This window comes from Procambarus clarkii, chromosome 30, assembly GCF_040958095.1.
Source record: "Procambarus clarkii isolate CNS0578487 chromosome 30, FALCON_Pclarkii_2.0, whole genome shotgun sequence".
NCBI classification, from domain to species: domain Eukaryota; kingdom Metazoa; phylum Arthropoda; class Malacostraca; order Decapoda; family Cambaridae; genus Procambarus; species Procambarus clarkii.
Window position 1 is genome coordinate 3,838,797 of NC_091179.1, and position 17,022 is coordinate 3,855,818.

At 37.7% G+C, this 17,022-nt stretch overlaps 1 protein-coding gene across 1 annotated transcript in view; it reads left to right on the forward strand.

Annotated features, from left to right (window-relative positions):
• Nucleotides 1-16,768, forward strand: part of LOC138369832 (uncharacterized) — a 79,010-nt gene extending 62,242 nt beyond the window's left edge. Inside the window, exon 2 of the mRNA XM_069333572.1 lies at nucleotides 16,108-16,768. Within this exon, the coding sequence (XP_069189673.1) occupies nucleotides 16,108-16,768 (661 nt within the window). The remainder of the gene's footprint in view (nucleotides 1-16,107) is intronic.
• Nucleotides 16,769-17,022: the final 254 nt, after the last annotated feature.

Genomic DNA, 17,022 nt, shown 5'->3' on the forward strand with positions numbered 1-17,022 from the left:
ATCATTTCATTAGAAAAAATTAGGAAAAATATTAAAATTCAGAAAAACTTGGCCTATTAGGCAATCCGGGCCTTGCATAGTAGGCCAAGTACGACGTTCTGGCTACTAGGTACAACATATATATATGTCGCACCTAGTAGCCAGAACGCACTTCTCGGCCTACTGTGCAAGGCCCGATTTGCCTAATAGGCCAAGTTTTCCTGAATTTATATATTTTTCTAAATTTATTCTTATGAAATGATAAAGCTATCTATTTCACTATGTATGAGTTCATTTTTAAAAATTTGAGTCAAAACTAACATAGATATATGACAGAACCTAACCTAACATAGCATAACCTAACCTAATCTAATATAAATAAATCAAAACTTATGTTCTTAATATAATATAATAATAATAATAATTCATATAAACCAATTGGAAACAATTTGATGAAAAAAAAAATCACTCGGCCTATTACGCAAGTCAGACCTTACATAGTAGGCCAAGAGAGGCATTCTGGCTACTAGGTACGACATATATATATATATATATATATATATATATATATATATATATATATATATATATATATATATATATATATATATATATAACTGAAAACTCACACCCCAGAAGTGACTCGAACCCATACTGCCAGGAGCAACGCAACTGGTATGTACAGGGACGCCTTAATCCGCTTGACCATCACGACCGGACATAAGGAAGTGATAGCCGAAGCTATTTGAACTACTTCCCCGCCGGCATTCGGATGGTAATCTTGGGCATAGCATTTTATCAAATCACCTCATTCTTTGGGGCACACGTGAGGAACACAAATGCAAACAAGCCTGAATGGTCCCCAGGACTATATACAACTGAAAACTTACACCCCAGAAGTTACTCGAACCCATACTGCCAGGAGCAACGCAACTGGTATGTACAGGGACGCCTTAATCCGCTTGACCATCACGACCGGACATAAGGAAGTGATAGCCGAAGCTATTTGAACCACTTCCATAAAATGCTATGCCCAAGATTACCATCCGAGTGCCAGCGGGGAAGTGGTTCAAATAGCTTCAGCTATCACTTCTTTATGTCCGGTCGTGATGGTCAAGCGGATTAAGGCGTCCCTGTACATACCAGTTGCGTTGCTCCTCGCAGTATGGGTTCGAGTCACTTCTGGGGTGTGAGTTTTCAGTTGTATATAGTCCTGGGGACCATTCAGGCTTGTTTGCATATATATATATATATATATATATATATATATATATATATATATATATATATATATATATATATATATATATATATATATATATATATATATATATATATATATATATATATATATATATATATTAGTATATTTTGGTAGCAGTCTTTCCTGTAGACATATATTATTAAATATGACCGAAAAAGTAAGATTAATAATTCTAACACGAATTTTCTCAATCTTTAGTACATTACGCTTCACTGTTGGAGGTAAATAAAAAATCACTTCTCCAAAATTCATTTTTATTTCTAGTCTGACGCGACACGGGCGCGTTTCGTAAAACTTATTACATTTTCAAAGACTTCACAAATACACAACTGATTAGAACTTACGTCTCTCTGATATTATATCTACATTTGAGTGAGGTGGGAAGGATGATGTGGCATTAACACAAGACAGAACAGGGGATATTAATAGGGTATTAAAAGTATCAACACAAGACAGAACAGAAACAATGGGTATTGAATAGAAGTGTTTGTAGAAAGCCTATTGGTCCATATTTCTTGATGCTTCTATATTGGAGCGGAGTCTTGAGGTGGGTAGAATATAGTTGTGCAATAATTGGCTGTTGATTGCTGGTGTTGACTTCTTGATGTGTAGTGCCTCGCAAACGTCAAGCCGCCTGCTATCGCTGTATCTATCGATGATTTCTGTGTTGTTTACTAGGATTTCTCTGGCGATGGTTTGGTTATGGGAAGAGATTATATGTTCCTTAATGGAGCCCTGTTGCTTATGCATCGTTAAACGCCTAGAAAGAGATGTTGTTGTCTTGCCTATATACTGGGTTTTTTGGAGCTTACAGTCCCCAAGTGGGCATTTGAAGGCATAGACGACGTTAGTCTCTTTTAAAGCGTTCTGTTTTGTGTCTGGAGAGTTTCTCATGAGTAGGCTGGCCGTTTTTCTGGTTTTATAGTAAATCGTCAGTTGTATCCTCTGATTTTTGTCTGTAGGGATAACGTTTCTATTAACAATATCTTTCAGGACCCTTTCCTCCGTTTTATGAGCTGTGGAAAAGAAGTTCCTGTAAAATAGTCTAATAGGGGGTATAGGTGTTGTGTTAGTTGTCTCTTCAGAGGTTGCATGGCTTTTCACTTTCCTTCTTATGATGTCTTCGATGAAACCATTGGAGAAGCCGTTATTGACTAGAACCTGCCTTACCCTACAGAGTTCTTCGTCGACTTGCTTCCATTCTGAGCTGTGGCTGAGAGCACGGTCGACGTATGCGTTAACAACACTCCTCTTGTACCTGTCGGGGCAGTCGCTGTTGGCATTTAGGCACATTCCTATGTTTGTTTCCTTAGTGTAGACTGCAGTGTGGAAACCTCCGCCCTTTTCCATGACTGTTACATGTAGAAAAGGCAGCTTCCCATCCTTTTCCGTCTCGTAAGTGAAACGCAGCACGGAACTCTGCTCAAATGCCTCCTTCAGCTCCTGCAGATGTCTGACATCAGGTACCTGTGTAAAAATGTTGTCAACATACCTGCAGTATATGGCCGGTTTCAAGTTCATGTCGAAGCTAAAAGCCTTCGTGAGAACAAGGAGATAGTTGTCAGGAGAGGTGACAAGTCGCCAATATATGTCATTCTTAAAAAAGACGAATATCTGGCGAAAATGAACATCATATTCTCTGACCAAACTAAGTTCCAAAGGGTAACGAAGGACACTACAGCCGAATTAAAAGCAAAGGTCAACAAACTGATCGAAACTGTGAACGCCAAGAAATCCGGACTCCACCTGCCAAAGATCATTGGGGAATATAAACCTGGATATGCGTATGGAAATGTCAAGACGCACAAGCCTGGAAACCCACTTCGGCCAATCATTAGCCAGATACCCACACCCACGTACAGACTGGCGAAGCGACTCAACGGCCTGCTGACTCCTTATGTTCCTTGCGCCTTCAGCCTGAAGTCTCCAAAGGAATTTGTTGACTTACTGCGGGGCACACGGGCCACAGGGATAAGAGCCTCGTTGGACGTAGAAATGCTGTTTACCAACGTACCTGTGGACGAGACAATCGGAATGATAGCCGACAGAGTGTATCGTGATCCAGCCTGTACTCCTCTTGACATGCCAGAAAATATTCTGAGGAAACTACTCCAAGCTTGTACTAAAGAGGCACCCTTCTTGAGCCCGGATGGGCACATGTATAAGCAAGTAGATGGGGTCGCCATGGGTTCTCCCCTAGGTGTCCTGTTTGCAAACTTCTACATGGGTACCATCGAGCAAAAAGTCTTAGTCGACATGAACTTGAAACCGGCCATATACTGCAGGTATGTTGACGACATTTTTACACAGGTACCTGATGTCAGACATCTGCAGGAGTTGAAGGAGGCATTTGAGCAGAGTTCCGTGCTGCGTTTCACTTACGAGATGGAAAAGGATGGGAAGCTGCCCTTTCTAGATGTAACAGTCATGGAAAAGGGCGGAGGTTTCCACACTGCAGTCTACACTAAGGAAACAAACATAGGAATGTGCCTAAATGCCAACAGTGACTGCCCTGACAGGTACAAGAGGAGTGTTGTTAACGCATATGTCGACCGTGCTCTCAGCCACAGCTCAGAATGGAAGCAAGTCGACGAAGAACTCTGTAGGATAAGGCAGGTCCTAGTCAATAACGGCTTCTCCAATGGTTTCATCGAAGACATCATAAGAAGGAAAGTGAAAAGCCATGCAACCTCTGAAGAGACAACTAACACAACACCTATACCCCCTATTATACTATTTTACAGGAACTTCTTTTCCACAGCTCATAAAACGGAGGAAAGGGTCCTGAAAGATATTGTTAATAGAAACGTTATCCCTACAGACAAAAATCAGAGGATACAACTGACGATTTACTATAAAACCAGAAAAACGGCCAGCCTACTCATGAGAAACTCTCCAGACACAAAACAAAACGCTTTAAAAGAGACTAACGTCGTCTATGCCTTCAAATGCCCACTTGGGGACTGTAAGCTCCAAAAAACCCAGTATATAGGCAAGACAACAACATCTCTTTCTAGGCGTTTAACGATGCATAAGCAACAGGGCTCCATTAAGGAACATATAATCTCTTCCCACAACCAAACCATCGCCAGAGAAATCCTAGTAAACAACACAGAAATCATCGATAGATACAGCGATAGCAGGCGGCTTGACGTTTGCGAGGCACTACACATCAAGAAGTCAACACCAGCAATCAACAGCCAATTATTGCACAACTATATTCTACCCACCTCAAGACTCCGCTCCAATATAGAAGCATCAAGAAATATGGACCAATAGGCTTTCTACAAACACTTCTATTCAATACCCATTGTTTGTGTTCTGTCTTGTGTTGATACTTTTAATACCTTATTAATATCCCCTCTTGTTCTGTCTTGTGTTAATGCCACATCACCCCTCCCACCTCACTCAAATGTAGATATAAAATCGGAGATACGTAAGTTCTAATCAGTTGTGTATTTGTGAACTAAAGTCTTTGAAAATGTAATAAGTTTTACGAAACGCGCCCGTGTCGCGTCAGACTAGAAATAAAAATGAATTTTGGAGAATTGATTTTTGATTTACCTCCAACAGTGAAGCGTAATGTACGAAAGATTGAGAAAATTCGTGTTAGAATTATTATTCTTACTTTTTCGGTCATATTTAATAATATATGTCTACAGGAAAGACTGCTACCAAAATATACTAATATATATATATATATATATATATATATATATATATATATATATATATATATATATATATATATATATATATATATATATATACATTATATATATATATATGTATACATTATATATATATATATATAAATATATATATATATATATATATATATATATATATATAAATATATATATATATATATATATATATATATATATATATATATATATATATATATATATATATATATATATATATATATATATATATATATATATATATATATATATATTGGTGTATACTGGCAGCAGGTTTTCTTTCAAACATGTTTCATTGAATATGACCGCATATTCTGTATTTATTATTTTCTGGTTTAGGGCTTCTATCCCTCTAACTATTTTCTTAGCATCAGGGCTTAATTGAAATAGGAGTTCTCCAAAACTCATTTTCGTACTTTTAAGGTGAAGAAAAGAAGTGATTTAATATAGAGTGTATTACACTTATTTGTATAATTTGCACGACGTTTCGAACCTCCATGGTTCATTCTCAAGTGAACAGATCTTACAATACTAGTTGATTTTATACCCGCATTAGTATACAAGCGTTGTATACATGTACACTTGCCCCCACGAAGGATGTAACCTTCAATGTAAGTACATAGGTATGACGTCGACCAAGCTGACGAGGCGTTTGACATGCCATCTTCAATCTGGTGCCCCTAGGAATCACATGAGACAAGCCCATGACATTACTCTAACAAGAGAAATGTTGAACAAGAATACTTGCATAATAGACAAAACCCAAGATTCAAGAAGATTACAAATTCTTGAGGCAATTCACATAAGAATAGAGCGACCTACCATGAACACCCAAATCACGGAACTATTTACTCTACCCACCATGAGAGTAAGGACAAGACAAGAACATATCGATGCCAACACAGAAGACAATGTCCAACATAACAGGCCAATTACACTGGATATATATATATATATATATATATATATATATATATATATATATATATATATATATATATATATATATATATATATATATATATATATATATATATATATATATATATATATATATATATATATATATATATATATATATATATATATATATAATTATTAAATATGACCGAAAAAGTAAGATTAATAATTCTAACACGAATTTTCTCAATATTTCCTATGTTTCTTTTCACTGTCGATGGTAATTGAAAAATCAGTTCTCCAAAATTCATTTTTATTTCTAGTCTGACGCGACACTTGAACACGTTTCGTAATTTATTTTATTTATTTATTTTATTTATGCATATACAAGAATGTACATAAGGAATGTGAGGATACAAATATGGTAATTACAGTCTTGTAAAGCCACTAGCACGCGCAGCGTTTCGGGCAGATTACATAATAATAACATAATAATATCATAATAATAACATAATAATAACATAATAATAACTTATTACATTTTCAAAAACTTTAGTTTACACACACACACACAACTATAACCAGTAACACTAAACAGATTTCTTACTATGCTATAATCCAAACGGCTTTTCATTTTATATACCTGCATTTGGGTGAGGGTGATATGTTTCAACAGTTTTGGATGAGGTGAAAACAAACTTTCAACACAAGATAGAACACGAAATATTGGGTAATATTGGGTAAAGTTAGAGGGGAAGAATGGAAGTAAATGCAAAGGGCCTATTGGCCCATATTTCTTGATGCTTCTATATTGGTGCGGAGTCTTGAAGTGGGTAGAATATAGTTGTGCATTAATTGGCTGTTGATTGCTGGTGTTGAAATCTTAATGTGTAGTGCCTCGCGGATATCAAGCCGCCTGCTATCGCTGTATCTATCGATGATTTCTGTGTTTTTTGTTAAGACTTCTCTGGTGATGGTCTGGTTGTGGGAAGAGATTATATGTTCCTTAATGGAGCCCTGCTGCTTATGCATCGTTAATCGCCTGGAAAGAGATGTTGTTGTCTTGCCTATATACTGAGTTCTTTGAGGCTTACAGTCCCCAAGTGGGCATTTGAAGGCATAGACGACATTGGTCTCTTTTAAAGCGTTCTGCTTTGTGTCTGGAGAGTTTCTCATGAATAGGTTGGCAGTTTTCTTGGTTTTATAGTAAATCGTCAATTGTATCTTCTGATTTTTGTTTGTAGGGATAACGTTTCTATTAACAATATCTTTCAGGACCCTTTCCTCCGTTTTATGAGCTGTGGAAAAGAAGTTCCTGTAAAATAGTCTAATAGGGGGTACAGGTGTTGTGTTAGTTGTCTCTTCAGAGGTTGCATGGCGTTTCACCTTCCTTCTTATGATGTCTTCAACGAAACCTTTGGAGAAGCCGTTGTTTACTAGGACCTGCCTTACCCAACAGAGTTGTTCATCGACTCGCTTCCATCCTGAGCTCTGGGTGAGAGCACGGTACGGATTTCAACCAACTAAGTGTTCTGAAATTTCAACGTAACGCCTTAGGACAGAACTTACCCACTAATTTACATGTGTTCTACGATGCCTCGGGCAAAGCATATGGCGCGGTAGCCTATTTAGTTAACACACAACAGGCATTTCTACTTACTTCAAAGGCAAGAGTGGCCCCCAATTAAAAAGAGACCCTTACCCCAAATGGAGTTAACTGCCTTATTAGTGGGAGTTAGGTTGGCTCATTGCCTGGCTAAGACACTAAACAATATTCACTTTGGTGAGATAGTAGTGTGGTCAGACAATGAGGCAATCTTACAATGAGTCAGAAATAATAACAAAACTCCTTACGTTAACAATTGAGTTTGGGATATGCATGAACTATCTGACTGGATATAAATAGAGACGACATGTCCCAACTAAGAACAATCCAGCCGATTACCTATCAAGAGGTTTAACACTAAAACAGTTAGTTAAGGCTCAGATGTGGTTTAATGGCTCCCCATGGCTGATTAGTGGTCAGTAGCCTAAATAAAAGTCACAAGTCATAGTGACCAACATCACTACACCCAGGGTGGATCCAGAACCACCTCGAACCTTGACTATCAATCCTCATAATTATTGTAGTCTAAGTATGTTACTGAGAGTAAATGACATCGTATTTGATTGTCTCAGCAAGATGGGGATCAGACATAGATTTCCCAGTCTTATCAAATATTGAATCAAACGAGCTCAACAAGAGACTTATGGGAGTAACTATGAGAATCTTCCAGATAAATTAAGTCTCTTTGAATTTGGTATGATTCAAATAACCATAATATACTAAGGTGTGGAGGACGTCTGCCTCATGCAGAGATTGGTTTGGAAACCATGAATCCAATATTGTTACCACGCAATCACATCGTCACTAAACTTATAGTTTTACATCACCATCAACATGGCATTTTACATGGTGGAGTGTTAGACACTCTCACTGATCTTAGGCAGAAATTTTGGCTTCCTCAAGGTCGCCAAACTGTCAAATCACTTATTAAATCTTGTGTAGTCTGCAGGAGATATGATGCTCGAGTGTGTCCTTACCCAGTACCTCCACCACTACCCAAGGAGTGAGTTCTTGGGTCATATCATAGCGAGTCCACCTTCGTCCCATTGAGACCAAAGGGGGTTGACTACACGGGAGCTTTAATTTTAACAGGCACTTTCCGGTGAAAGCCTATATTTACCTCCTCACGTGTGTAACCACAAAAGACGTACACTTAAAAGTAACTCTGGACCTGAGTGCAGAAGCCTTTATCCAAGCTTTTTGTAGATTTGCTGCACGCAGATCCTGCCCCAAATTAATGATTTCAGATAATGGGTCAAGTTTTGTGGCCGGAAAATCCTGTCAACGAGAGATATGGAACAATCCAGAGGTACAGTCAGTACTAAAACAAAGACAGTGCCACTGGAAATTTATACCTCTAAGAGCCCCATGGCAAGGTGGTTTTTATGAGCGGATGGTGAGAACTGTCGAGAAATGCCTCAGAAAGGCCTTACATCGGCAAGCGTTCGTTCTTACCGTTCTGCGCAAGCGTATCCGAGCGAGAGGGAAGGGGGAGAGGAGCGTCACTTACTCTTGCAACTCGGACGCCATTATAGAGAGAACAACGTGATCGAGTAGAGATAATACTACTATTAATTTGTGGCTAGGAGCATAATACTGATCTCGTAATCCGACTTTCTGCATTAACGAATGTCAAGGATCGACAACCACTCCCGCAATTGCAAGACAAACTCTCGCCGAGCGGAATAAGTATAAAAGTTCCTACGTGAGTTGATTTAGTGTGCACACATAAACCAGCGTGTTGGCTGCTCGTCGGTACTTAGCGAGACGACCACAAAATCCATGTTAGTTTCCCTCGCATATATTTCCCCACCTTTTCTAATGAATAGTGGAATATTTTATTAGCCTAGACATTTTCTACAATTTCATTGTGATTCCAGCGTGGATCATGGGGTCAAGCGGAGATAGTCTTCCTCTCGATGTAACTTCCATTGTCATGTGTTCCCAATATTAACCTTGGCAACAAGTTTATGTCTACGAGTATTTGAGTCGCGAATTGGGTGTTGTGAAGTGTTCTTGACAGCTAAACACTCATACTAATTTTTCGTATATACTTTAGTTATATTATAAAATGATTTATTTCCATGATTTATTATCTATACATGTGCCATTTATTTATTATAGATGTATGTAATGTGTCAAGGTGTAATTACATAAATTTACACTCATAAACATTGCAAATATTTACTTTATTTAATGTAGAACCAGCGTTAAATAATAATATGGATATATTTATCCTTTAGTATGTAACCCCCCAGATTGGTGTGTTAAGTTTTCTCTTTAATTAATTGGAACTACAGTTCATTTAATGCTGTATTAATATTTCATTGATTTAATTTAGATCCATAGGACACTGATTAATGGAGTCCATTTCACATTAAGTCATTTTTCCTTCTTTTCATAAAAAAGGTGGTCCTTTGAAGCTATCGTTTGGATTTAATTTATATAATTATTATTAATATTTGGAGTTAGACTTTCGAACAAAAAAACCTGCTCGGATGCGAATGGAACGTTGTGTCAAAATTTCAATGCAATCGGTGAGGAACTTTCGGAGATTAGCGATTTTGAACAAAAGAACATTTACATTTTTATTTATATAGATTTTTTCTGCTGATTGTACATTTTTTTTACTTTTTGTCCGAATTAACTTTTTAATTTTGTTTATCATTCATTTAGGGTTTTTTCCTTTTATACAATTTTCTTAGAGGTTTACTATTTTCTTCTCTATTTACAAATTATTTAGATATTTGTCATATTCTCCAAATACTGAAAGCGAGGACTGTCAAGTTTTGATCCTCGCATCGAGTTCTTTTTAATTTCCACGTTTTTTAACTCGAGTCCTACTGATCATCCGCTGCCATTCGAATATATGGTACTCTAATACTGGTGTTGAGTCTATCTCTGCTCTCGCTGTTGACATACAAATATATTTCTCTGTGATAAATTTTAGCCTGTTCATTGCCTATTTCAGTATAATTAGTCGCTGTCCCTCTGTTCTCAACAACCAAATTTGGAAGATGTGTGTTTCTGGTAAACTCAGAAACAAATTATTTTCGATCGAATTTTTTTGTGTATGAGTGACCTGTTTTTAATGTCTAATCTATCTCCCTCATCCACCTCATTACCCCATATCCCGATGAATGTATAAAACAATATACACGTCATTGAATTTTATGATTTTTTTATTTCTTCCCAGATAGAAATACTGTCAAATTCATTCAGAGGAAGAAGAATGTATATTACAAACATTACGAAGTTTTTAGTTTTCAACACACCTTATTACCTATAAACTTTTTGTGTTTCTTTATCACTTGAGCTGCACTTCGGATTCTCCTTCACGTAGATTGGAATTCAAATGAATTTTATATTTGTTCTGTTATAATTAACGAGCGAATATCTTTTGATGTGGTATTTGGCCAGAAGGTACCTCAAGTTTATATTCTGCCAGGTTTCAGTGAATGCTATTATGTCTAGGTTTCAATGTTCACCTGTGATATGAAATCATTCATCTTATTTCTCACATTTCTGAAATCTGTATAATATACATGTACACATTTTTTACTAAATATAATTTTTTTTAGGTACATTCCCTTTTAACTCTTATGCATTAACACATTTAATTGCAGTTGGTTCAATAACCTACAATTTTCACTTTTTTACTTATAGTTCTTTTACCTATATATAAATATATACATACCATTTATATTAAAGTATTGTTCTTCAAACACATTTAAATGAACGTAATAAGTAAACAATAATGAATAAAATTGAAACATTAGGAATAGTAGGAGAAGAAAATATTTTCAAATGTTAGGGTAGAACCTGCAAGGTCATCTCTGAATTCCTTATATATTCCTTCCACATAAATGTGATTCATACCATATGCATAAAATAAAATATGACATATTCACGGACTTTGTTCATGGGGAGCTGGGCGGCCGAGCGGACAACACACTGGACTTGTGATCCTGTGGTCCTGGGTTATATCCCAGGCGCCGGCGAGAAACATTAGGCAGAGTTTCTTTCACCCTATGCCTCTGTTATCTAGCAGTAAAATAGGTACCTGGGTGTTAGTCAGCTGTCACAGGCTGCTTCCTGGGGGTGGAGGCCTGGTCGAGGACCGGGCCGACGCGGGGACACTAAAGCCCCGAAATCATCTCAAGATAACCTCTCAAAATGGCCTCATTCGTATTAATATGGAAAGGATGTCTGCCAAATTTGAGGAAGATCAGATAACATTTTGAAGTTGCATAGTCTGAATACTTTTGAAATTTTAATCCGATTATTATTATAAAGTATATTAATCCATATGAGATAAGAAAACAAGATTTCAAATGTATTTTTTTATTCTAAATTATAACCAATAAAACGAAAAATAAATTTTATTAAACTGATCTTAATACTAATGTTAACTACATTATACACTACTCCAGCTTTTGCTCCCTTGATGACGGCTTTTTCTCTGGTAGTAGATGACCCTCGACTACAACTGATTCTGCTGTACATCTTAGACTAGTTGAATTTCTTTATGAGGGCAATGCCACTTTCCACAGTGTAATTCAAAACTTTATAGGCCATAATGGACCTTCATAGTGCATCGTTGCACTATACCTCCACGTTGCCAAACCCTAACTATCCAAAGACTCTCTATTTACACGGCTGGTAACGAAGTTTTCCCTTGAAAGACCAAGTTGAAGGATCCTCTGATCATTTCAATTCTTTCTTATATTACGGTTTTTCGAAAATCTGTAAAATCTTTTCCTGCTCTGTCATAGTAATACTTCCTGCAGAAAAGCCAATCCAACACTTATTTCTGACAGATACCAAGAATGTCTCTTAGCCGCCTTCAAAGGACTCTCCTTGACATCTCTATTCAGGTTAAAGCTCTGAAGTTGAATGAAGTGTCTACATAAATCCACTACATTCTTTGGTTTTATATAACATAATCATATAATATAATTATATATATATATATATATATATATATATATATATATATATATATATATATATACATACATACATACATACATACATACATATATATATATATACATACATACATACATACATACAATATATATATATATATATATATATATATATATATATATATATATATATATTGTTATCATCAGCATTTGTGTGGAAATATTGAGCGTTGTGATATAGAGGACAAATCACATGTAGTACGAATGCCACAGTGTGCTGTAACGCAATTTATCTTCGTTTTCGAACAGCATTTTCCAGATAAAAGCTGCGGTTCGAGGATCGCTTTTGTTATCAGTGGTTGTCCCAGTGAACGAAGGTCTTACGTGTGGAATAATAATGAACATGCGTTTTCCGCGAATTTTTGTGTAGACATGACCCTCCTTCTTCCACCTGTTTATCCACCTGTAGACAGTGGACACGCTATTGCCGGTTCTTTGGGCTATGACACGCGCCGAATTGCCAGCTGCATACATGTCTACAAACCTTGAACGCATATCTAAAGGTGTGTGTCGTGCATGGGTCTTTCTTTGCATAGTCTCACCTGTAAATACGAAATGTTTTATTTTTTTTATTTTTTATTCCTCCATTTATTATTAAGATAATATTACAGTTACATAAGCTGTGAAGCTTATTTATGTTAAAGTTAATCATTTTGGTCATGCCAAACTATACAGTATTCAATTATTATTATTCACAGAAGTTTTTTTTTCATAGGAACATGAACAAATTAAAAAAATTACCTTGTCTATATATATATATATATATATATATATATATATATATATATATATATATATATATATATATATATATATATATATATATATGTCGTACCTAGTAGCCAGAACTCACTTCTCAGCCTACTATGCAAGGCCCAATTTGCCTAATAAGCCAAGTTTTCATGAATTAATAGTTTTTCGACTACCTAACCTACCTAACCTCACCTAACCTAACTTTTTCGGCTACCTAACCTAACCTAACCTATAAAGATAGGTTAGGTTAGGTTAGGTAGGGTTGGTTAGGTTCGGTCATATATCTACGTTAATTTTAACTCCAATAAAAAAAATTGACCTCATACATAATGAAATGGGTAGCTTTATCATTTCATAAGAAAAAAATTAGAGAAAATATATTAATTCAGAAAAACTTGGCTTATTAGGCAAATCGGGCCTTGCTTAGTAGGCTGAGAAGTGCGTTCTGGCTACTAGGTACGACATATATATATATATATATATATATATATATATATATATATATATATATATATATATATATCTTATATTACCCATAATTCCATATCCCGACATAAATTTTGTAAATAAATACTCTATTAGAAGTAAATCATATATATTGGTTTTCTAATGTACATTTTCTAACAGTACATCGTCTCATGACATATATATATATATATATATATATATATATATACACGTGTCTCATGACGTGTGTATATATATATATATATATATATATATATATATATATATATATATATATATATATATATATATATATATATATATATATATACCAGTTTTTTGAAGGAACAGGGTTCTAGGCTCATTGAAACAACAAGGGACCCAAGAGCTGCAAGCTTTCTTTTCCAGCGCCTCAGTGTGGCGATACAGAGGGGAAATACGCACTGCATCCAGGGTTCCTGCCCGCCATCTGAGGAGCTGGAGGAACTCGACAACCTATGATAACCATCTTTGTAACCCATATGTAACTCCTTTTTTGTAACAAAGTTCAAATAAAGTAAATATATATGTGTACATACATAAATAAAGTATATATATATATATATATATATATATATATATATATATATATATATATATATATATATATATATATATATATATATATATATATATCAGTGGTGTGTATATATATATACAAAATAAGAGTTAACTTTTCATCTGAACTACGTTCATAACTAAAGTGCACCTGCTGCTGCTTGGTTAGTGATTTAAAGTGTTGGCTGTAATATCTTTCCTGCGATTGATAGTCTTTAAATACAACCAACTCATGATATACGAATAAGGAGATCAGAAAAAAGGGATGAAATGCCAAATTTCTCCTTTATTTTCTCCCAGACGTTCCGGGGAAATTCTTAGTATGTAGTACGAAGTATGTACTTAAACATAAATATACATAACGACCGACGTAAAAACACAATAGCTTTACTGAATTGCGCATTCAAAGTCGGCGTTCTTTAACATATAAGTTAACATTATTATTATATCTTAAAACTGCGTATATAATATTAGGTTGAGTTTGTGTTTAGTGTTTGCTGGATAGATCAACTAGCATTTTCCCAAAGTTTTAATGGTGGGATGAATTATTGTAAAAACAAATGAGTTTTGAACTTCGAGCAGTTCCACTCATATCTCATTTTCGAAATGTGAAAAAAACTTATTTTTCAGTTCCAGTCTAAAATAATAAGATGCCAGTACAGTTTAGTCGCTGTAAGTTTAAATGTTCATTGTGTGTCCAGAGTTATTACGAATCACGAAGGATGTGAAGCCATGCACGAACTGAGAGAAATTCAATGACTCTAGACCAATTGGAAGAGTTTTGCTCTAAAAATCCACTACATGGGAAACGATACTAATCTGCAGGTGCTCGATTTTGTGATATAACGACTACAGTCTAGGAAGTTAGTCAAGACACAAATAATACAGTTCTCATTATTGTTATTCATACGTTTAGAAGGTCGTCAAGAAAATGAGATGCACATAATTGATTAAGAAGAACTAATGCATGATTCTAAAATCCATAAATAAATTGAACATTTTAATTTCCGGTATGCAATGGAACGGTGCAGGAGATGCATTATGGTTCAGCTTGGCTGTCCTTCCAAACGATTTTTAAAAGTCTGCTTGTTTAAAGAAGATTGAATGTTTGAAAACATATTGAATCATTTCTTAAACCAGAGTCACTGGTATATTAGGGACTGATTCTAAACCATCTTGGACGAAGTGGTGTTGCTCTGTTCTGCTAAATGATTTTACAGGTATTTTAGTTTTGCAAAATATGTATCGCATCCAAAATTGTTGATTAAATCCAAGAATACATCTTTCACCCAAGCTAGCCTATTAAAACCAAGACAGCCTCTGCCACTCAATACCGCCTCTGCCACCAAAGACCGCCTTTGCCACCCAAGACCGCCGCTAACTCTCAATACCGGCTCTGACTCCCAAGACTGCCTTTGCCACCCAAGACGGCTTCTGCCACACAAGACCACATCTGACTCCCAAGACCGCTTCTGCCACCCAAGACATCGCTGCCACCCAAGACCGCTTCTGCCACCCAAGACCGCCTCTGCCACCCAAGGCCGCCTCTGCCACCCAAGACCGCCTCTGAAACCCAAGACCGCCTCTGCCACCCAAAGCCGCCTTTGATACCCAAGACCTCTTCTGCTACCCAAGACAACCTCTGACTCCCAAGACCGCTTTTGCCACCCAAGACCGCCTCTAACACCCAAGACAGCTTCTGCCACCAAAGACCGCCTCTGACACCCAAGACCATCTCTGCCACCCAAGACCACCTCTGCCACCCAAGATCGCTTCTGCCACCCAAGACCGCCTCTAACACCCAAGACTGCCTCTGACACCGAAGACCGCCTCTAACACCCATGACCACCTTTGCCACCCAAGACCGCTTCTGCCACCCAAGACCACCTCTGCCACCCAAGACCACCTCTGCCACCCAAGACCACCTCTGCCACCCAAGACCGCTTTTGCCACCCAAGACCACCTCTGCCACCCAAGACCGCCTCTGACACCCAAGACCACCTCTGCCACCCAAGACCACCTCTGCCAACCCAAGACCACCTCTGCCACCCTAGACCGCTTCTGCCACTCAAGACCGACTCTAACACCCAAGACCACCTCGGCCACCCAAGTCCACCTCTGCCACCCAAGACCGCTTCTGCCACCCAAGATCACCTCTATCACCCAAGACCGCACCTGTCACCCAAGACCACCTCTGCCAATCCAAGACCACCTCTGTCACCCTAGACCGCTTCTGCCACCCAAGACCGCCTCTAACACCCAAGACCACCTCTGCCAACCCAACACCACCTCTGCCACCCTAGACCGCTTCTGCCACCCAAGACCACCTCTAACACCCAAGACCACCTCGGCCACCCAAGTCCACCTCTGCCACCCAAGACCGCTTCTGCCACCCAAGACCACCTCTAACACCCAAGACCACCTCTGCCAACCCAACACCACCTCTGCCACCCAAGACCGCTTCTGCCACCCAAGACCGCCTCTAACACCCAAGACCGCTTCTGCCACCCAAGACCGCCTCTGACTCCCAAGACCGCCTCAGCCACCTAAGACCACCTCTGACACCTAAGACCACCTCTGCCACCCAAGACCGCCTCTAACACCCAAGACCGCTTCTGCCACCCAACACCACCTCTGCCACCCAAGACCGTCTCAGCCACCTAAGACCGCCTCTGACACCTAAGACCACCTCAGCCACCCAAGACCGCTTCGGCCATCCAAGACCGCCTCTGACTCCCAAAACCGCCTCTGCCACCCAAGATCACCTCTGCCACCCAA